The 23,794-nt window shown below is 46.8% G+C and overlaps 1 protein-coding gene across 1 annotated transcript in view; it reads right to left on the reverse strand.

Annotated features, from left to right (window-relative positions):
* Positions 1 to 1,616: 1,616 nt before the first annotated feature.
* The window catches only part of LOC126106666 (luciferin sulfotransferase-like), a 122,412-nt gene continuing 100,234 nt past the window's right edge, over positions 1,617 to 23,794 (reverse strand). Inside the window, exons 6-7 of the mRNA XM_049913030.1 lie at positions 19,824 to 19,918; positions 1,617 to 1,983 (exon numbers count right to left, since the gene is read on the reverse strand). Of these exons, the coding sequence (XP_049768987.1) occupies positions 1,675 to 1,983; positions 19,824 to 19,918 (404 nt within the window). The 3' untranslated portion in view covers positions 1,617 to 1,674. The remainder of the gene's footprint in view (positions 1,984 to 19,823; positions 19,919 to 23,794) is intronic.

The raw sequence follows: 23,794 nt of genomic DNA on the forward strand, positions 1-23,794 counted from the left end.
AACATGAAGGAGCGGTCACTACCCGTCCACGTTGCAGAGAAGACGTGAACTCCGGTGACAGAGCGTGTTGTCGCGTGACCGTGGCGTGTTGGGTACGCAGGCGACGCGTGTGTTCAGATGGCTCTGAGCACTATGGGACTTAACATCTGTGGTCATCAGTCCCCTAGAACTTAGAACTACTTAAACCTAACTAACCTAAGGACACCACACACATCCATGCCCGACGCAGGATTCGAACCTGCGAGCGTAGCGGTCCCGCGGTTCCAGACTGAAGCGCCTAGAACCTCACGGCCACACCGGCCGGCAGTCGGATGTGTGGATCCTTGCCATCGGAGGTCGTGTACTGCCTGTTCGAGCATAATTGCAAGTTAAGATCGTGTAAGGCTTAATCATTAATTAATAATTTTGTGTAACCAGCGTCTCTTCTGCCTTGTGGCCTCCGGCGACGGGGTTTCCTGTACCTGGCACCGGTGTAATTGAAGACAGTGATCTTTCCTCCTCCTCTCGTTACTGTCCGATGGGAGGTGTAGTTTTGGCATTTTAATTGTAGTCGCTCGTTCAGGACTGTGCGGTGTAATGTTTTGTTGCACGAGGTTAGCTCTAATTCAGTCAGCAAGTTAAGCCATCTTCTGGTGGTTTCATGAAGCCGTTCTTTAAGTACAGGGTGATTCAAAAAGAATACCACAACTTTAAAAATGTGTATTTAATGAAAGAAACATAATATAACCTTCTGTTATACATCATTACAAAGAGTATTTAAAAAAGTTTTTTTTTTAACTCAAAAACAAGTTCAGAGATGATCAATATGGCCCCCTCCAGACACTCGAGCAATATCAACCCGATACTCCAACTCGTTCCACACTCTCTGTAGCATATCAGGCGTAACAGTTTGGATAGCTGCTGTTATTTCTCGTTTCAAATCATCAATGGTGGCTGGGAGAGGTGGCGGAAACACCATATCCTTAACATACCCCCATAAGAAAAAATCGCAGGGGGTAAGATCAGGGCTTCTTGGAGGCCAGTGATGAAGTGCTCTGTCACGGGCTGCCTGGCGGCCGATCCATCGCCTCGGGTAGTTGACGTTCAGGTAGTTACAGACAGATAAGTGCCAATGTGGTGGCGCTCCATCCTGCTGAAATATGAATTGTTGTGCTTCTTGTTCGAGCTGAGGGAACAGCCAATTCTCTAACATCTCCAGATACTGTAGTCCAGTTACAGTAGCACCTTCGAAGAAAAAGGGACCAAAAACTTTATTGGCTGAAATGGCACAGAAAACGTTCACCTTAGGCGAGTCACGTTCATACTGAGTTGTTTCCCGCGGATTCTCGTCGATTCACTTCTGCCGTACTCAATAACACAAAAAGCTTTCTGTTGAGCGGTCGCCATCTTAGCATCAACTGACGCTGACGCCTAGTCAACAGCGCCTCAAGCGAACAAATGTACAACTAAATGAAACTTTATAGCTCGCTTAATTCGCCGACAGATAGTGCTTAGCTCTGCCTTTTGTCGTTGCAGAGTTTTAAATTCCTAAAGTTGTGGTATTCTTTTTGAATCACCCTGTACATTCAATCTGTGCACCATCGTTTACAGAAAATACTTTTATTTGTGTTTGTTAATGTACATAGGAGAGGGTGAAAGGCTGGAGGCGTTGTGAGGATCGGAACGTCGCCGGTGTCAGCGCGGCCCATCGTACCCGGAGCCCTCGAGGCAGGCACGCGTCCAGGCGTCGACCCGCTGCTGGATCTCCGGGGAGAGCCTGGAGCGGCCGTCGCCCACCTTGCCGCTGCGCATGAAGGTCTGGTCGGCCGAGGTGGGCCGCAGTCCGACCCCCACGCGCTGGTCGTCCACCAGGCCCTCGAAGTTGACGGCGCGGTTGTCGCGCATCTTCTCGAAGCTGAGGTGGTCCAGCAGCTGCGGCAGTTTCTCGGCCGACACGGGCCTCTCCAGGAAGTCCGCCACGTTGCGCACCACGGCAGCCAGGTCCTGTAAGGTCAGACGCACGCCCGTATAGCTTCGTGGGAACCTCGCCACAGTGCGTATTTACACTGAAGCGATAAAGAAACTGGTATAGGCATGCGTATTCCAATACAGATATACACTGATGCCCATTAACAATGCTGCACCACGAAGATGACGTGCTACAGACGCGAAATTTAACCGACAGGAAGAAGATGCTGTAAAATACAATAATTAGCTTTTCAGAGCATTCACAAAAGATTGGCACCGGTGGCGACACCTACAACGTGCTGACATGAGGAAAGTTTCCAACCTATTCCTCATACGCGAACAACAGTTGACCATCATTGCCTGGTCAAACGTTGTTGTGATGCCTCGTGTAAGGAGGAGAAATGCTTACCATCACGTTTCCGGCTTTGATAAAGGTCGGATTGTAGCCTATCGCGATTACGGTTTATCGTATCGCGACATTGCTGCTCGCGTTGGTCGAGATCCAATGACTGTTAGCAGCATATGGAATCGGTGGGTTCAGGAGGGTAATACGGAACGCCGTGCTGGTTCCCAGCGGCCTCGTATCACTAGCAGTCGAGATGACAGGCATCTTATCCGCATGGCTGTAACGGATCGTGCAGCCACGTCTCGATCCCTGAGTCAACAGGTGGGGCCGTTTGCAAGACAACAACCATCTGCACGAACAGATCGACGACGTTTGCAGCATGGACTATCAGCTCGGAGACCATGGCTGCGGCCACCCTTGACGCTGCATCACAGACAGGACCGCCTCCGATGGTGTACTCAGCGACGAACCTGGGTGCACGAATGGCAAAACTTCGTTTTTTCGGATGAATCCAGGTTCTGTTTACAGCATCACGATGGTCGCATCCGTGTTTGGCGACATCGCTGTGAACGCTCGTTGGAAGCGTGTATTCGTCATCGCCATGCTGGCGTATCACCCGGTTTGATGGTATGGGGTGCCATTGGTTACACGTCTCGGTCACCTCTTGTTGACATTGATGGCACTTTGAACAGTGGACGTTACATTTCAGGTGTGTTACGACACGTGGCTCTACCTTTCATTCGATCCCTACGAAACCCTACATTTCAGTAGGATAATGCACGACCGCATGTTGCAGGACCAGTAAGGACCTTTCTCGGTACGGAAAGTGTTCGACTGATGCCCTGGCCAGCACATTCTCCAGATCTCTCACCAATTGAAAACGTCTGGTCAATGGTGGCCGAACAACTGGTTCGTCATAATAAGCCAGTCACTACTCTTGATGAACTGTGGTATCGTGTTGAAGCTGCATGGGCAGCTGTACCTGTACACGCCATCCAAGCTCTGTTTGACTCAATGCCCAGGCGTATCAAGGCCGTTATTACGGCCAGAATTGGTTGTTGTGGGTACTGATTTCTCAGGATCTATGCACCCAAATTGCGTGAAAATGTAATCACATGTCAGTCTAGTATAATATTTTTTCTTCTGGGTGTAGCAATTTTAATGGCCAGTGGTGTATGTAAACAGGCAGAATAAGGCGCTGCGGTCGGTAAGGCATATATAAGACAAGTGTCTGGCGCAGTTGTTACATCGGTTACTGCTAGTACAATGGCAAATCGTCAAGATTTAAGCATGGTGTTATAGTCGGCACACGAGCGATGGGTCATATCATCTCCGAGGCAGCGATGACGTGGCGATTTTCCCGTACGACCATTTCACGGGTGTACCGTGAATATCAGAAATCCGGTAAAACAAATCTGCGGCATCGCTGCGGCCGGAAAACGACCCTGCAAGAACGGGACCAACGACGACTGAAGAGAATCGTTCAACGTTACCGAAGTGCAAGCCTTCCGCAAACTGCTGTAGATTTCAACGCTGGGCCATCAACAAGTGCCGGCCGTTGTGGCCGAGAGGTTCTAGGCGCTTCAGTCCGGAACCGCGTTGCCGCTACGGTCGCAAGCTCGAATCCTTCCTCGGGCATGGATGTGTGTGATGTCCTTACGTTAGATAGGTTTAAGTCGTTCTGAGTCTACGGAACTGATGACCTCAGTTGTTAACAGAACGTGGGCTTCGAAGGTTGTCTGCTCTGTAAAGTTGGACAGATGGTGATCTGTCGTGTTTCTGCCGAAAGAGCGCAATGTTGGGGCACGCACTAGAGTTTCGGAGCACACCTTTCATCGTACATTTGTTGAACATGAATGTTCGCAGCAGACTACCCCTACGTGTTCATATGTCGTCACAACGACATCGTCGGTTACGAGTGCAGTAGGCACGGGACCATCGGCATTCTACATCTACATACATACACCGCTAGCCACATAGCGGTGTGTGGCGGAGGGCACAATTCGCGCCAAAGTCATATTTCCCCCCCTCTGCTCCACTCGCAGATCGCCCGTTGGAAAAAGGACTGTCTGAACGCCTCAGTACGAGCTCTTATTTCCCTTATCTTTGAATGGCGATCATTGCGCGATTTGAAAGTTTGTCGTAATAATACACTCCTGGAAATTGAAATAAGAACACCGTGAATTCATTGTCCTAGGAAGGGGAAACTTTATTGACACATTCCTGGGGTCAGATACATCACATGATCACACTGACAGAACCACAGGCACATAGACACAGGCAACAGAGCATGCACAATGTCGCCACTAGTACAGTGTATATCCACCTTTCGCAGCAATGCAGGCTGCTATTCTCCCATGGAGACGATCGTAGAGATGCTGGATGTAGTCCTGTGGAACGGCTTGCCATGCCATTTCCACCTGGCGCCTCAGTTGGACCAGCGTTCGTGCTGGACGTGCAGACCGCGTGAGACGACGCTTCATCCAGTCCCAAACATGCTCAATGGGGGACAGATCCGGAGATCTTGCTGGCCAGGGTAGTTGACTTACACCTTCTAGAGCACGTTGGGTGGCACGGGATACATGCGGACGTGCATTGTCCTGTTGGAACAGCAAGTTCCCTTGCTGGTCTAGGAATGGTAGAACGATGGGTTCGATGACGGTTTGGATGTACCGTGCACTATTCAGTGTCCCCTCGACGATCACCAGTGGTGTACGGCCAGTGTAGGAGATCGCTCCCCACACCGTGATGCCGGGTGTTGGCCCTGTGTGCCTCGGTCGTATGCAGTCCTGATTGTGGCGCTCACCTGCACGGCGCCAAACACGCATACGACCATCATTGGCACCAAGGCAGAAGCGACTCTCATCGCTGAAGACGACACGTCTCCATTCGTCCCTCCATTCACGCCTGTCGCGACACCACTGGAGGCGGGCTGCACGATGTTGGGGCGTGAGCGGAAGACGGCCTAACGGTGTGCGGGACCGTAGCCCAGCTTCATGGAGACGGTTGCGAATGGTCCTCGCCGATACCCCAGGAGCAACAGTGTCCCTAATTTGCTGGGAAGTGGCGGTGCGGTCCCCTACGGCACTGCGTAGGATCCTACGGTCTTGGCGTGCATCCGTGCGTCGCTGCGGTCCGGTCCCATGTCGACGGGCACGTGCACCTTCCGCCGACCACTGGCGACAACATCGATGTACTGTGGAGACCTCACGCCCCACGTGTTGAGCAATTCGGCGGTACGTCCACCCGGCCTCCCGCATGCCCACTATACGCCCTCGCTCAAAGTCCGTCAACTGCACATACGGTTCACGTCCACGCTGTCGCGGCATGCTACCATTGTTAAAGACTGCGATGGAGCTCCGTACGCCACGGCAAACTGGCTGACACTGACGGCGGCGGTGCACAAATGCTGCGCAGCTAGCGCCATTCGACGGCCAACACCGCGGTTCCTGGTGTGTCCGCTGTGCCGTGCGTGTGATCATTGCTTGTACAGCCCTCTCGCAGTGTCCGGAGCAAGTATGGTGGGTCTGACACACCGGTGTCAATGTGTTCTTTTTTCCATTTTCAGGAGTGTATATGCTCTATATCCTCGGTGAAGATCGGATCTCCGAATTTAGTGAGCAGCCCCTTCTGTTTAGCGCGCCGTCTATCTGCAAGTGTGCCCCACTTCAAACTCTCTATGAGATTTGTAACGCTCTCGCGATAGCTAAATGTACCAGTCACGAATCTTGCCGCTCTTCTTCGACCCTTCTCAATCTCTTGAATCAGATCCAACTGGCAAGGGTCCCATACAGACGAACAATACTCCAATAGTGGACGAACTAACGTATTGTAAGCTATTTCTTTGTTGAAGGACTGCATCGCTTCAGGATTCTACCAATAAAACGCAATCTAGAGTTCGCCTTACCCGTTACTTGTGTCATCTGATCATTCCACTTAAGATCATTTCGAACAGTCACACCCAGATACTTGACGGACGTTACCGCTTCCAAAGACTGGGCATTTATTTTGTACTCGTACATTAATGGGATTTTCGCCTTGTTATACGCAGTAAGTTACACTTACCAATATTGAGATATAACTGCCAGTCATTACACCACGCATTTATTTTCTGCAAATCCTCATTGATTTGTTCACAACTTTTGAAACGTCCCCTTTGAACATTTATACAGGACTGTGGTTAAACTGACACACAATATTTTTTAGCGCAACGCAATCTGACTTTCAGAAATCCCTACAAAGGAATGGCCCTGACTAACATTAACCTGTACCTTTCACAAATCACTTACCTCACCAAAAATCTTCGTTACTCGAACTACTGCAATACGGCGAGCGCCACTACTGCCAGCTAAATAAAAGATTCAAACTACTGAAGGCACTAACTACTGATAGGCATAGTTAGCAAATGAAAGATTTTAATAGAGAACCAACATTGTATTAATAAGTGTGTGCATTTGATATCTTTGTTATTGTAATTATGAAAAATTTTATCAAATCATTATTGGCCACTGCCCAAAACAATTTGTAAAATTTTTTGTGGGGAGCATGGGGGCTATGTAAGTAGGCTGTTTATATTTTCTTATTGGCAACGTTACGTAGCGCTCTGTATGAAAATCACTGGCTGTGCTGTGTGCAGTCTGTGGATAGTTTGCATTGTTGTCTGCCATTGTAGTGTTGGGCAGCTGGACGCGAACAGCGCGTAGCGTTGCGCAGTTGGAGGTGAGCCGCCAGCAGTGGTGGATGTGGGGAGAGAAATGGCGGAGATTTGAAATTTGTAAGACTGGATGGCATATATATTATGATTATTAAGCTGGCAGTAGTGGCGCTCGCTGCATTGCAGGAGTTCGAGTAACGAAGATTTTTGGTGAGGTAAGTGATTTGTGAAAGGTACAGGTTAATGTTAGTCAGGGCCATTCCTTTGTAGGGATTTCTGAAAGTCAGATTGCGTTGCGCTAAAAAATATTGTGTGTCAGTTTAACCACAGTCCTGTATAAATGTTCAAAGGGGACGTTTCACTTACATGTGACACTACTTTCGTGTAGACTACAGCATCATTGGCAAACAGTCTAAGGCCGCTGTCAGTACCATCAATCAGATCATTTACGTAAATCGTAAAAGGCAGAGGATCTATTACGCTGCCCTGGGGCACACCTGAAGTTGCGGTTGTTTCTGTTGAAGTCACCCCGTTCAGGAGGACATACTGCTTCCTGTCTGTTAGAAAACTTTCTGTCCAACCGCATATGTTATCGGATAGACCGTAAGCGTTGATCAATGGAAATATATCGGATCTTCGGGGTGAATGGCATTTTTTCTGGATTTGGTGGATGGTCGTCTCCAAAAACGCCGTCAAGAGGTGAATGGCGCCTCAGAAATGTGTTGCGCGCCAAGGACACAGACTGGTGGGATACTTGAGACATTCTTCTGTGCTTGCATGGGACCTGTGGTAGTAATCGAAGACACGCTGATGGCTGCGAACCAGCTGCATCCTTTCATGCTTGATGTCTTCCCCGACGGCGATTCATCTTGTGAGTGTTTCAGTAGTTTGAGGAGCATTATCGTGAACTCACGTTTATGTCTCCGCGACTAAATTCGCCTGATGTAAATGGTGTGGAACCCATATGGGTCACTATCGGGCACCGTCACCGCATACGCAAATTACCGGCCCGCTATTTACGCGAATTATGTGACCTGTGCGTAGACATCTAATACCACATACCTCCACAAAAGTACCAACAAACTGTTGGACCCTAACACGCAGACTCAGTGGTGTACTTCGTTCCAAAGATGGACTAACAAGCTATCAAGAAGGCAGTCATAATGAGATTTTAACTCTGCAGCGGAGTGTGCGCTGATATGAAACTTCCTGGCAGTTTAAAACTTTGTGCCGGACCGAGACTCGACCTCGGGACCTTTGTCGTTCGCGGGCAAGTGCTCTACCATCTGAGCTACCCAAGCACGACACACGCACCGTCCTCACAGCTTTACTTCTGCCAGTATCTCGTCTCCTACCTTCCAAACTTTACAGAAGCTCTCCTGCGAACCTTGCAGAACTAGCACTCCTGAAAGAAAGGATATTGCGGAGACATGGCCTAGCCACAGCCTGGGGGATGTTTCCAGAATGAAGTTTGGAAGGTAGGAGACGAGATACTGGCAGAAGTAAAGCTGTGACGACGGGGCGTGAGTCGTGCTTGGGTAGCTCAGTTGGTAGAGCACTTGCCCGCGAAAGACAAAGGTCCCGAGTTCGAGTCTCGGTCCGGCACACAGTTTTAATCTGCCAGGAAGTTTCATATCAGCGCACGCTCCGCTGCAGAGTGAAAATCTCATTCTGGAAACATCCCCCAGGCTGTGGCTAAGCCATGTCTCCGCAATATCCTTTCTTTCAGGAGTGCTAGTTCTGCAAGTTTCACAGAAGAGCTTCTGTAAAGTTTGGAAGGTAGGAGACGAGGTACTGGCAGAAGTAAAGCTGTGAGGACGGGGCGTGAGTCGTGCTTTGGTAGCTCAGTAGGTAGAGCACTTGCCCGCGAAAGGCAAAGGTCCCGAGTTCGAGTCTCGGTCCGGCACACAGTTTTAATCTGCCAGGAAGTTTCAGGCGGTCATAATGTTTTGGCTCATCAGCGTGTGAAACAAGTCTGAGAAAAATTTCCTAGTACAACAAAGTTCTAATTGAAACAACTTTTCGTTGCCTATGTAAATATGCCTATATGTAAACATAAACGAATTATATGTTATGTTTTATAAAATAAAACTGTGTTGCATGAAGAATTTCATTGGACTGGGTGGTGACTATTGTACAGGGATTGTACAAAAATATGGGAACTCCTCGAGAAATCAATGGTTCAAAATAAACGGAGCTGTTAGCCAACGCTGCAGGGACCACGAGCAGCACCTGTGAGATATCCTCAACACAGTGCAACTTGTAATGGTACTTGAATTACGTAACCATTACGGAACCTCACCTCAACCTCTCGGTACCAGCAATATTCTGCTGTGTTTCTGTAAAATAGTTAACATATTTCTGTCACAACATTCAGATTTGATTTCATTAATGTAGAGCTACTTTGATACATCGATATGTATATATTGCAATGATATTATTCTTATGTGTATTGTTTCTTTTGTCACTATGATCTTTGACGTACTTGTAACTCTGATTTTTGGGCGCGTAAGCGGTTATCAGAGAGTCAAGTCTTGGTCGTCATGTTAAAAAGACGCAAATTGTAGTCAGTTTATAAAATGTGAACTTTAACAGTGAGGAAGATATTTTCGAGTATGTTTTATATTGTGAAGTGATATTTTGTGAGTTATGTGATATTGCAACAAAAGTAATAAAAAAGAAGTGTAACTTATATTCGGAGTGCTGATTACTTTTTTACATCACCATTGTGCTAACTTGCAAAAGTTAAATCTTCAAGAATGTTTTATGAAACACATATATAAAACTTTTGAATATCGCAGAATAACACCTAGGCCTCTTTGCATCCGAGCTAGATTTTCGACGATTGAGCCATGAGTTCACAACGAGACCAGCGTGGGAAACACGAAAAGATGAGTGCCTATTTTATCCATTATTTCATGAAATGACTTTATTAACTGTGCTCTAATGACACCAGCCACATAATATAACGTTTTTGTTGCCCGAAAATGCAATATACAGGGTGATTCAAAAAGAATACCACAACTTTAAAAATGTGTATTTAATGAAAGAAACATAATATAACCTTATGTTATACATCATTACAAAGAGTATTTAAAAAGGCTTTTTTTCACTCAAAAACAAGTTCAGAGATGTTCAATATGGCCCCCTCCAGACACTCGAGCAATATCAACGCGATACTCCAACTCGTTCCACACTCTCTGTAGCATATCAGGCGTAACAGTTTGGATAGCTGCTGTTATTTCTCGTTTCAAATCATCAATGGTGGCTGGGAGAGGTGGCCGAAACACCATATCCTTAACATACCCCCATAAGAAAAAATTGCAGGGGGTAAGATCAGGGCTTCTTGGAGGCCAGTGATGAAGTGCTCTGTCACGGGCTGCCTGGCGGCCGATCCATCGCCTCGGGTAGTTGACGTTCAGGTAGTTACGGACAGATAAGTGCCATTGTGGTGGCGCTCCATCCCGCTGAAATATGAATTGTTGTGCTTCTTGTTCGAGCTGAGGGAACAGCCAATTCTCTAACATCTCCAGATACTGTAGTCCTGTTACAGTAGCACCTTCGAAGAAAAAGGGACCAAAAACTTTATTGGCTGAAATGGCACAGAAAACGTTCACCTTAGGCGAGTTACGTTCATACTGAGTTGTTTCCCGCGGATTCTCAGTGCCCCATATACAGACATTGTGACGGTTGACTTTTCCGTTAGTGTGGAAAGTTGCTTCATCACTAAACACAATCTTTGAAACGAAAGATTCATCTGTTTCCATTTGAGCAAGGATAAAATCACAGAAATCGATTCTTTTAATCTTATCAGCTGCAGACAGTGCTTGAACCAATTTCAGACGATAAGGTTTCATAAATAAGCTTTTTCGTAGGACTCTCCATACAGTTGATTGTGGAATTTGCAGCTCTCTGCTAGCTCTGCGAGTCGATTTTCCTGGGCTGCGAACAAATGCTTGCTGACGCCTAGTCAACAGCGCCTCAAGCGAACAAATGTACAACTAAATGAAACTTTATAGCTCCCTTAATTCGCCGACAGATAGTGCTTAGCTCTGCCTTTTGTCGTTGCAGAGTTTTAAATTCCTAAAGTTGTGGTATTCTTTTTGAATCACCCTGTATAGTAGCGTGAGCAACACTGCAATCATAATTAATTTTTGACCTTTGTTGTGGTAGGGTTGTTAGAAACTGTTGCTCGCGGTCAGAACACTGTCCTGTATAGTTGTGAGTGTGTTGTGTCAGAGCTAAGTAAATTCGAATGCAGGCGAATTATTGGGGCCCGTGTGATGGCTGCTCCCGCAACCAAGGCAGTGGAAGTGATTGGTATTTTCAAGAGGCATATAGGGAAACTGTACGATATTGTGTGTCGAGTGATGGTGACAAACGGTCATTGCAGAGGCTTTTGAAGATAAATAAGACGACAACAGCAGCAAGAGTCGCTACAGAATTGAATGTCACGCTCGCGAAACTGTCAGCACCAGAACACGAACGGAGCTCCATGAACTGGGAACTTAAGAACATGCTGGATTGCCCATAAGAGGAAAACGTGGTGCAGTAGCTATAAAACCTGTACTATAGAGTAACGGAAGAAAGTCATTTGGTTGTTTGGGGGAAGAGACGAAACAGCGAGGTCATCGGTCTCATCGGATTAGGGAAGGACGGGGAAGAAAGTCGGCCGTGCCCTTTCAAAGAAACCATCCTGGCATTTGCCTGGAGCGATTTAGGGAAATCACGGAAAACCTAAATCAGGATGGCCGGACGCGGGATTGAACCGTCGTCCTCCCGAATGCGAGTCCAGTGTGCTAACCACTGCGCCACCTCGCTCGGTAAAGTCATTTGGTCAGATAAGTCTTGCTTCACACTATTTCCAGATTCTGGTCGAGTTTATGTCCCTAGGTAATCGCCGAAAGCTAGAGCTTATAGCCGGCATTGAAGTGGCAAGAAGTCGGGTAATGTTTTATCCGGGACTAATCATCTGTCTGCTGATAATATACTCTAAAGCATTCCGGTAACACTCCGTCTTCCAATGTCCTTAGTGCCATAACTAAAACCCAGGAAAAAACCCTGCTATATGCAGTAAAATAAAGGGGCATTCATTTAGAGACAAGTGGCACTGTTAACAGGAGAAAACAATTGCCTTGTTTTGTGGTTGTATGATTGAAGCACAGTGAAAATCGTGGGTCTTTTACCTTGTGCTCGTCGGTTTCGGCCAAAGTATATTCAGACCTAAAATATGAGGAATGTGGTAGTTACCACTGGTATAAAAAACAATATTTGAACTATACTGTGGTTTGCTCATCAAAGGACATACTCTTCTTTTCTGATCTTGATCTCAGTGGTTGAAAGTTACGAGGGTTGAATGAAAAGTAATGCCTCCACACTCGTTAATTCGGTTTGGCTGGGAATATTTTAATAAATCAAACGCAGACATCATCCTTAGAATGTGATTTTTAATTACCAGTATTCACGTAATCACCAGCCAATTGGATACATTTTTGCCAACGCTGAACAATTTTTCCGAAGCCGTCACGGAAGAAGTCGACACTCTGTTTCTGCAGCCACAGTCTCACAGTCCTGTCTACGTCTTTATCAGAAGCATAATGACGTCCCAGCAGATCGTCTTTCATTATCGGGAACAGATGGATGTCAGACGGTGCTAAATCTGGACTGTACGGAAGATTCAGTCTCTGAAGTTCTGCTGTCGTGGTACGTGACGTGTGTGGTTTGACATTGTCATGCTGCAGGAAAACATCCCCCTTTTCCTTTCGGACCCTTGTTAGTCGTCGTTTCATATTTCGCAGCGTTGTGATGTAATACTCTGAATTTTTCGTTGTTCCACGATCTAGGAAATCAACATGGATACCACCTGCGTCCCAGAACACAGATTTTTCCAGCTGGAGGCTGCGTCTTGAATTTCTTTTTCTGAGGCGAGTCTTCGTGCGATATTCCTTAGACTGACAAAGTTTCGTCTCCGGATCGTAATGGTGTACCCATGTTTCGTCTCTTGTCACAACTGAACGGAGAAAGGCGTCACCTTCATTCTCGTAACGCGAGAGGAGTTCCTGACAAATTTCAAGTCTGTGCGCTTTCATTTCAGGAGTCAGCATCCGGGGTACCCGTCGTGCACAGATCTTCCGATAGCCAAGCAAAGCAATAATGTGAGCCACACGTCCTTGTGAAACGCCGACTGTGCTGAGTGATACGACGATCGTCCTGAATCAGTCTGTCAACATTTTGCTTGTGAAACTCGGTGGTTGCTGTCACAGGACGTCCAAATCTTTGTCACGCAGGTCAGATGTTCCCGCATCCACTTCTTTAAACGTACTCGCCCAAAGACACAGGGTACTCACATCGACACAATCACCATAAACTGCTTTCATTTTCTGATGAATGTCCTTTGGGGTGACAACTTTTGCTGTCAAGAATTCAGTGACCGCACGTTGCTTGAATCGCATTGACCGACCGTCTGTGCAGCGTTCCATACTTCACACTGTAACAACACAACCGTTCAATGCTAAGGCTTCCCGCCAACTGGAGCTGTAGAGAAGAGGCTACGGAACAAGGCAGTATCTGCCGCATACCTATGCTGCCAACTGTTGAAGAGTTACGATGGTGGAGGCATTGCGTCTTACGAAGGATTGCTGAAATTATGTAGCTTTCGTACAACACAGAAGGTCTGGTGAAAATCAAATGATTGGTCTATGAACATTTATAGAACTGGTACACCCCATCGCTATCCAGAGGGCAGCTGCAAGATTCAAATTGCAGTCCAGAAAAACGATGAAGGTCTAAATGGATTACTGAAGTTGAAAATGGATGAAAGCCATGCGTCGTTTCATAAAATAAAGCTATACAAAAAGTGTCTCTCTGTTTCTTCAAGTAATTGAATTAAGTCTCTGTTCCATTGGCAATGTCTAAAAAGTTCTCGATATTGCAGTTTGTCATTTGCAACTATTTTGGTATTTGATATTATTGGATTCTAGTAAAAAGAACGTATTGAAGCTTCTTCTGATTTTAAATCTCTGTTACGAGCAATGAAATTCAAAGTTACCGCACATTTCCTCGTCTAAATAATGTAAACTAAATCATTGCTGTTGGAGACTACAAAATGTAATACAAAAAAACGTCACAAGACGCCTGTCCAATAGTCATTCACAAATATTAAAGTTTTTTACGGGACGAGAGAAAACTAGTATTTATGTGATACATAAAACTTCCAGCTGTAAGATGGTCTTCAGAGCGAACTTTAAAACTGACCGGAAAAAAAAGCCGAATTGCTTGTGTGATGGGTCTAGGACCTCTGTTGTCTCGAACGATCGCAATCACATCTATTTATATCCATCATTATTGTCCGCAGCTCGTGGTCGTGCGGTAGCGTTCTCGCTTCCCGCGCACGGGTTCCCGGGTTCGATTCCCGGCGGGGTCAGGGATTTTCTCTGTCTCGTGATGACTGGGTGTTGTGTGATGTCCTTAGGTTAGTTAGGTTTAAGTAGTTCTAGGGGACTGATGACCATAGATGTTAAGTCCCATAGTGCTCAGAGCCATTTGAACCATTTTTTGAACCATCATTATTATCTAATTAATTCGGATACGAAAATGACTCTATGCTAGCGTCATGAGTGTTACTTGGTCTATAGTTGGACTGATGATTTACGGAATACAAAAGTCTGTTGTCGTCATTTTGGGAAACAATTATCTGATGTCAGGGGGACTGATTTCCATATTTCGGGGGAGAGTAAAGGGGATAATTGTGTTCTACTGAAAAACTTTTGTGACGTAGCCTGAATGATTTGAAGCATTTTATCAATGTTGAGGTTTATGTAGCAGTTTTGTTGGGTTCGTACCAGCTGGCATGCGTGGTATTTCTGATAAAGCTGTTTAGAGTCGTTGAACCTAGATGATAGTATCGGAGGCCATCGACCTTATGTCGAGACCATACGTAATTACTGGTAGGAGGATTGTTTCGAAAATTCTCTTTTTTGTAGTGATAAAACTTTCTCGCCTAATAAAAGGCGATAGGCTAAAGATCAAGCCGAATATTTTATTGAAAATGTCAGTGACGTGCTCTTCAAATGTCAACCTCTCGTCCAGTTTTATACCGACAACTCTCCCTTCCACCTCCTATTCTGGTAGGGCGAGATAAGTGGGCTGGCGTACGCGAATGATGAAAGCGGAAGAAATGGGCACGAGAGATATACGAGGTGGGATCAAAAGTAATGGAAATGTACGATTATCTAAAGAACCTATATTTATTCATCGACATCAACTTTGTCCCCTTCAAAAGTAATCCCCCTCGGATATAATACACTTGGGTCAACACTTTTTCCAATCTTGGAAGAACTTCTGGAACTCACTTTTCGTTATAATGTTCAGCTTCTTTAGTGATTCTGTTTCTGTGTCATCGAAAACGACATCCTATCATGGTTCTCTTCACTCTCGGGAATAGATAAAAGTCGTAGGGGGCCATGTCCGGTGAATACGGTGGCTAACGAAAGGTGACATGTTTGTTTTTTTGGCAAAAAACCACGAACAAGCGTTGATGTGTGAGCGGGAGCATTATCGTGATGCAGTTTCCACGAGTGGTTTTTCCACAATTTTGGCCGTTTTCTTCGGACTGCTTCACGCAAATGGCACGTAACTTCCAGCTAGTATTCCTGATTGACTGTACAGCCATAAGGCAAGCACTCATGATGCACTATCCAATAGTAATAGAAGAAAACAGTGAGAAGAACCTTCAAATGTGATCGAAGTTGCCGATTTTTTTTTTCTTCGGTTCTTGCTCTTCAAGCAGTTTCGATTGGGGCGGTTGTGCCTTGATTTCGACGTCATACCCATATACCAATGTTCCCTCACGTTTCAGAACCTTCTTTAGAAGTTATGGATCGTTGTCGACTTCATTGAGCAATTCCTGAGCGGTGCCTACACGATGTCGTTTTAGGTCGAACTTCAACAATTTCGGAACAAATTTTGTTTACACGTTTCGCGCCCATAACATCCGAAAAAATTGCTTGGTATGAGCCAGAGAATGTGCCAGCATCATTAGCAACGTCTCTGATGCTGATTCAGCGATTTTCCAGAACCATTTTCTTTCCGGTACTTCTTGCACATTGTCGTCAGTAACTGATATACTAGGGCGACCAGAGCGGCCGTTCTCTTCAACGTCTTCTCGACTCTCTTAGAAACGTTTATAGTACTCGTATACTCTTGCTTTACATTCGCCAAAAGCCACAGTCAACATTTCGAATGCAGTGCAGCACTTTATGCCATTTTTAAAGCAAAATTAACTGCAAAGATCCATTTTTTTTTAAATTAATGTTTCACCGATCGTTGGGAAACACCTATAACCCTTACGGATGTCAACAATAAATTAAATACTCAAAACAGCTGAAAATGCAAACGTACATCAGGAATACGTGTACCAACAAGATATAAAAATATGGGAAAGCCAGCGAAATCAAAAAATAGCCGTCGCTTTTTGAACACACCTCATACGCTACCGTTGCGCCCTCTGTAGAGGATGTGTGTCAAATTATGGTCGACAAAGGGAACAGTGCTGTTGTCTATGAGGGCTAACTATTAGCACTGCCAAATTCCACATTTTATCGAGGTTGAAAACATCATTACGATTAATTAAATCACTCGCGAAACGTATAGTGAAAAGCCAAAGAAACTGGTACACTTGCCTAATATCGTGTAGGGCCCCCGCGAGCAAGCTGAAGTGTCGCAACACGAAATAGTGCGGGAGGGAACTGACACCACGAATCTTGCAGGGCTGTCCATCAATCCGTAAGAGTACGAGGGGGTGGAGGTCTCTTCTGAACAGCACATTGCAAAGGAATCCCAGAAATGCTCAATAATGTTTATGCCTGGCGAGTTTGGTGGCCAGTGGAAGTGTTCAAACTCAGAAGAGTGTTCCTGGAGCCACTCTGTAGCAATTCTGGACGTGTAGGGTGTCGCATTGTCCTGTTGGAATTGCCCAGGTCCATCGTAATGCAGAATGGACATGAATGGATGCAAGTGATCAGACAGGGTGCTTACGTATGTGTCACCTGTCAGAGTCGTATCTAGACGCACCAGGGGTCCCATATCACGCCAACTGCGTACGCACTACACCGTTACAGAGCCTCCACCATCTTGAACGGTCCCCAACTGATATGCAGGGTTCATGGATTCATGAGGATGTCTCCACACCCGTACACGTCCATCCGCTCGATACAATCTGAAACTAGACTCGTCCGACCAGGCAACATTTTTCCAGTCATCAACAGTGCAATGTCGATGTTGATGGGCCCAGTCGATGCGTAAAGCTTTGTGTCGTGCAGTCATCAAGCGTACACAAGTGGGAATTCGGTCCCGAAATCCCATATCGACGATGTTTCGTTGAATGGTTCGCACGCTGACACTTGTTGATGGCCCAGCATTGAAATCTGCAACAATTTGCGGAAGGGTTGCACTTCTGTCACGTTGAGCGATTCTCTTCAGTCGTTGTTGGTCCCGTTCTTACAGGATCTTCAGCCGTTCGCAGCGATGTCGGAGATTTGATGTTTTGCAAGATTCCTGATATTCGCGGTACACTGGCGAAATGGTCGTACGGCAAAGTCGCCACTTCATCGCTGCCTCGGAGATGCTGTCTCCCATCGCTCATGCGCCGACTATAACACCACGTTTCAAACTCGCTTAAATCTTGATAACCGTACATTGTAGCAGCAGTACCCGATCTATCAACTGCTCCAGACACTTGTTGTCTCACACAACGTTGTAGACTTCAGCGCCGTACTCTGCCTGTATACATGCACATGTATCTGAATACGCATGCGTGTGCCAATTTCTTTGGCGCTTCAGTGTATTTCAATGCTTTCACTAATGCAGCATCCCGTATAGAATTACGTATCAATCGATAAACAGCACGCCCAGAAGATGACGTAGCTGTGTTCAGATATGTTTCGGGAATAAAAGCAAAAGCATAAATACACTCCTGGAAATGGAAAAAAGAACACATTGACACCGGTGTGTCAGACCCACCATACTTGCTCGGAACACTGCGAGAGGGCTGTACAAGCAATGATCACACGCACGGCACAGCGGACACACCAGGAACCGCGGTGTTGGCCGTCGAATGGTGCTAGCTGCGCAGCATTTGTGCACCGCCGCCGTCAGTGTCAGCCAGTTTGCTGTGGCATACGGAGCTCCATCGCAGTCTTTAACACTGGTAGCATGCCGCGACAGCGTGGACGTGAACCGTATGTGCAGTTGACGGACTTTGAGCGAGGGCGTATAGAAGGCATGCGGGAGGCCGGGTGGACGTACCGCCGAATTGCTCAACACGTGGGGCGTGAGGTCTCCACAGTACATCGATGTTGTCGCCAGTGGTCGGCAGAAGGTGCACGTGCCCGTCGACCTGGGACCGGACCGCAGCGACGCACGGATGCACGCCAAGACCGTAGGATCCTACGCAGTGCCGTAGGGGACCGCACCGCCACTTCCCAGCAAATTAGGGACACTGTTGCTCCTGGGGTATCGGCGAGGACCATTCGCAACCGTCTCCATGAAGCTGGGCTACGGTCCCGCACACCGTTAGGCCGTCTTCCGCTCACGCCCCAACATCGTGCAGCCCGCCTCCAGTGGTGTCGCGACAGGCGTGAATGGAGGGACGAATGGAGACGAGTCGTCTTCAGCGATGAGAGTCGCTTCTGCCTTGGTGCCAATGATGGTCGTATGCGTGTTTGGCGCCGTGCAGGTGAGCGCCACAATCAGGACTGCATACGACCGAGGCACACAGGGCCAACACCCGGCATCATGGTGTGGGGAGCGATCTCCTACACTGGCCGTACACCACTGGTGATCGTCGAGGGGACACTGAATAGTGCACGGTACATCCAAACCGTCATCGAACCCATCGTTCTACCATTCCTAGACCGGCAAGGGAACTTGCTGTTCCAACAGGACAATGCACGTCCGCATGTATCCCGTGCCACCCAACGTGCTCTAGAAGGTGTAAGTCAACTACCCTGGCCAGCAAGATCTCCGGATCTGTCCCCCATTGAGCATGTTTGGGACTGGATGAAGCGTCGTCTCACGCGGTCTGCACGTCCAGCACGAACGCTGGTCCAACTGAGGCGCCAGGTGGAAATGGCATGGCAAGCCGTTCCACAGGACTACATCCAGCATCTCTACGATCGTCTCCATGGGAGAATAGCAGCCTGCATTGCTGCGAAAGGTGGATATACACTGTACTAGTGCCGACATTGTGCATGCTCTGTTGCCTGTGTCTATGTGCCTGTGGTTCTGTCAGTGTGATCATGTGATGTATCTGACCCCAGGAATGTGTCAATAAAGTTTCCCCTTCCTGGGACAATGAATTCACGGTGTTCTTATTTCAATTTCCAGGAGTGTACTTGTATTTTGCAAAGGTGGACCTTGCAATACATGGCACCTCCCTGCAGCGTATATAACTTTCCATGTAGTTTTCATGTTTTATCTGCCGTCTTCATCTTTATTTTCCTCGCCAGTTATCCTTCACCACGGATTAGTCGCTCATTTGAGCAATCTTGTCTCCGGTGCCATCTCTTTATCAGTTGTCTTACGTGAATGAAGAGAGCAGACGGAAATTAAGTTGTCTTCTCCTGGTGTGTGCTAAACTAAGCTCACGCAGAAAGAGGCGCACTCACGCCATCGTAGCAGATTTGTTTAGATAAATGGTGTGTTTCAAAATTCTTTGTTGTGGGCAACGTTAGTTGACAACCTAATTGTCTTTATATGTAGTGAGAAGGACGAAGAAAGATTTCTTCTGAAAGGAAAAAAAAAGATTTCGTCCGTCTATGTTGTGTCTCTCTTCATATGTTATTTTCTCTGGTGCATAATATGTACATATGTACGTACGGTTTTCATATCCTCGTAACTGTAGAACAAGATGTTTGGTTCATTCCGGAGCCGCCAGAATGCGAGGACGTGGTCCCAGAAAGGCAGGTACGAAACTGGAACATGAAGCAAAAGAACATACCACGAATAGAATGAAATAGTAAAGCAGCAATTTCATATAAAGTCTTTTAAAAGTACACTACTGGCCATTAAAATTGCTAGTCCAAGAAGAAATGCAGATGATAAACGGGTAGTCATTGGACAAATATACTAGAACTGACATGTGATTACATTTTCACGCAATTTGGGTGCATAGATCCTGAGAAATCAGTACCCAGAACAACCACCTCTGGCCGTAATAACGGCCTTGATACGCCTGGGCATTGAGGCAAACAGAGCTTGGATGGCGTGTACAGGTACAGCTGCCCATGCAGCTTCAACACGACACCACAGTTCACCAAGAGTAGTGACTGGCGTATTGTGACGAACCAGTTGTTCGGCCACCATTGACCAGACGTTTTCAATTGGTGAGAGATCTGGAGAATGTGCTGGCCAGGGCATCAGTCGAACACTTTCCGTATCGAGAAAGGTCCTTACTGGTCCTGCAATATGCGGTCGTGCATTATCCTACTGAAATGTAGGGTTTCGTAGGGATCGAATGAAAGGTAGAGCCACGTGTGGAACACATCTGAAATGTAACGTCCACTGTTCAAAGTGCCGTCAATGCGAGCAAGAGGTGACGAAGACGTGTAACCAATGGCACCCCATACCATCACGCTGGGTGATACGCCAGCCTGGCGATGACGAATACACGCTTCCAACGTGCGTCCACCGCGATGTCGCCAAACACGGATGCGACCATCATGATGCTGTAAACAGAACATGGATTCATCCGAAAAAATGACTTTTTGCCATTCGTGCACCCAGGTTCGTCGTTGAGTACACCATCGCAGGCGCTCCTGTCTGTGACGCAGCGTCAAGGCTAACCGCAGACATGGTCTCCGAACTAATAGTCCATGCTGCTGCAAACGTCGTCGAACTTTTCATGCAGATAGTTGTTGTCTTGCAAACGTCTCCATCAGTTGACTCAGGGATCGAGACGTGGCTGCACGATCCGTTACAGCCATGCGAATAAGATGCCTGTCATCTCGACTGCTATTGATCCGAGGCCTTTGGGATCCAGCACGGCGTTCCGTATTACCCTCCTGAACCCACCGATTCCATATTCTGCTAACAGTCATTGGATCTCGACCAACGCGAACAGCAATGTCGCGATACGATAAACCGCAATCGCGATTGGCTACAATCCGACCTTTATCAAAGTCGGAAACGTGATGTTACGCATTTCTCCTCCTTACACGAGGCATTTCAATAACTTTTCACCAGCCAACGCGGGTCAACTGCTGTTTATGTATGAGAAATCGGTGGGAAACTTTCCTTATGTCAGCACGTTGTATGTGTCGCCACCGGCGCCAACCTTGTGTGAATGCTCTGAAAAGCTAATCATTTGCATATCACAGCATCTTCTTCCTGTCGGTTAAATTTCGCGTGTGTAGCACGCCATCTTCGTGGTGTAGCAATTTTAATGGCCAGTAGTGTATGACATCCCTTACACCCTAAAACGAACGTACGATGCAGTCTTTCACACTTTTCTTTAGCGTCTATTCCGTCTAGCACACGATCCGCTTTTTTCACGATTTGGCAAAATTTATTTTTGTTTAACTTTTTGGTCGGGCGCCGTAGTGGTCAATGAACCTAAGGATAGGACGCCATCTGGCTATGAACCGTGTGAACTTTGTCTCTTGTGTTATCGTGTCGTAGCTGTTCGTGTATCGTATGTATTCAGTTAGCGTTTTGGTAGCAGCCTACCCTTTGCCTAAGCGACCGTGGGGAACCGGTGTACCAGAATAATGACGGTCATTAGTCCACCGCGGAACTGCTTCCAGCCTACGTCCGCGTCCCACGAAAGGAAAAAGGAATGAAGAGTGGGTTTAACGCCCCCTCGAGATTGACATTGGAGACGAAGCACAAACTACAAGCTTGGATTGTATCAAGGATGGGGAAAGAAATATGCCGTGTCCTTTCAAAGGTTCAAATGGCTCTGAGCACTAGGGGACTTAGCTTCTGAGGTCATCAGTCCCCTAGAACTTAGAACTACTTACAGCTAACTAACCTAAGGACATCACACACATCCATGCCCGAGGCAGGATTCGAACATGCGACCGTGGCGGTCGCGCGGTTCAAGACCGTAGCGCCTAGAACTGCTCGGCCACCCCGGCCGGCCTTTCAAAGGAAAATCTCAACATTTGTCTGGAGCGATTTAGGAAAATCACGGAAACTTAAATTTGGATGGCCGGAGACGTGTTTGAACTGTCGTCCTCCCGAATGCCAGTCCAATGTACTAACCAGTGGAGCACCTCGCTTGGTCCATGTCCCAAAAGGTATCGCTCTGCGCGCTACGCTACACGAACAGATCTAACCGCGTGATAAACTGCCGAGGGGATTTCAGCAAAAAGCCATCAGTAGATCAGCAGATTCACTCTAATGAAGACCAACTCTGGAATATGTTCATATTTCGCATGTTGCTAGCTTACGGCGCCAGTGAGCTCACTAAATTTCACTACATAGGTTATCAATTAACTGCAGAAATATTGTTCTAACTTCGCTGACGTGGCAGAAATCATGGGATACCTCCTTGGGTCTCCTTTTGCCCGGCTCAGTGGAGAGTCGTGGCACGAACTCAACAAGTTGTTGGAAGTCCTGTGAGGAAACGGGCGAGTCGTAGCGCCCTGAAAATATTCTAAGTTCAGGGCCTCTCGGCGAGTCGCGGCCCAGCAACAGCCACGTGGTGCCGAACGTTGACTCAGCAACCGCGTGGTGCCGCACAACAGCCGGACCACGCGGCTGGGAGTTCCGTGGTGAAGCTGTGTAGGTGAAGGAGACACGCCGGGAGTGCCAAAGATGGCGGACTTTGTGAGACCTTAATGGCAGTCATTTCACAGTTCGTGTTGTTGTTGTGGTCTTCAGTCCTGAGACTGGTTTGATGCAGCTCTCCATGCTACTCTATCCTGTGCAAGCTTCTTCATCTCCCAGTACCTACTGCAACCTACATCTTTCTGAATCTGCTTAGTGTATTCATCTCTTGGTCTCCCCCTACGATTTTTATCCTCCACGCTTACCTCAAATACTAAATTGGTGATCCCTTGATGTCTCAGAACATGTCCTACCAACCGATCCCTTCTTCTGGTCAAGTTGTGCCACAAACTTCTCTTCTCCCCAATCCTATTCAATACTTCCTCATTAGTTATGTGATCTACCCATCTAATCTTCAGCATTCTTCTGTAGCACCACATTTCGAAAGCTTCTATTCTCTTCTTGTCCAAACTATTTATCGTCCATGTTTCACTTCCATACATGGCTACACTCCATACAAATACTTTCAGAAATGACTTCCTCACACTTAAATCTATACTCGATGTTAACAAATTTCTCTTCTTCAGAAACGCTTTCCTTGCCATTGCCAGTCTACATTTTATATCCTCTCTACTTCGACCATCATCAGTTATTTTGCTCCCCAAATAGCAAAACTCCTTTACTACTTTAAGTGTCTCATTTCCTAATCTAATTCCCTCAGCATCACCCGACTTAATTCGACTACATCCCATTATCCTCGTTTTGCTTTTGTTGATGTTCATCTTATATCCTCCTTTCAAGACACTATCCATTCCGTTCAACTGCTTTTCCAAGTCCATTGCTGTCTCTGACAGAATTACAATGTCATCGGCGAACCTCAACGTTTTTATTTCTTCTCCATGGATTTTAATACCTACTCAGAATTTTTCTTTTGTTTCCTTTACTGTTTGCTCAATATACAGATTGAATAGCATCGGGGAGAGGCTACAACCCTGTCTTACTCCCTTCCCAACCACTGCTTCTCTTTCATGCCCCTCGACTCTTATAACTGCCATCTGGTTTCTATACAAATTGTAAAT

The sequence above is a fragment of the Schistocerca cancellata genome, chromosome 10 (genome assembly GCF_023864275.1).
Source record: "Schistocerca cancellata isolate TAMUIC-IGC-003103 chromosome 10, iqSchCanc2.1, whole genome shotgun sequence".
NCBI lineage: Eukaryota > Metazoa > Arthropoda > Insecta > Orthoptera > Acrididae > Schistocerca > Schistocerca cancellata.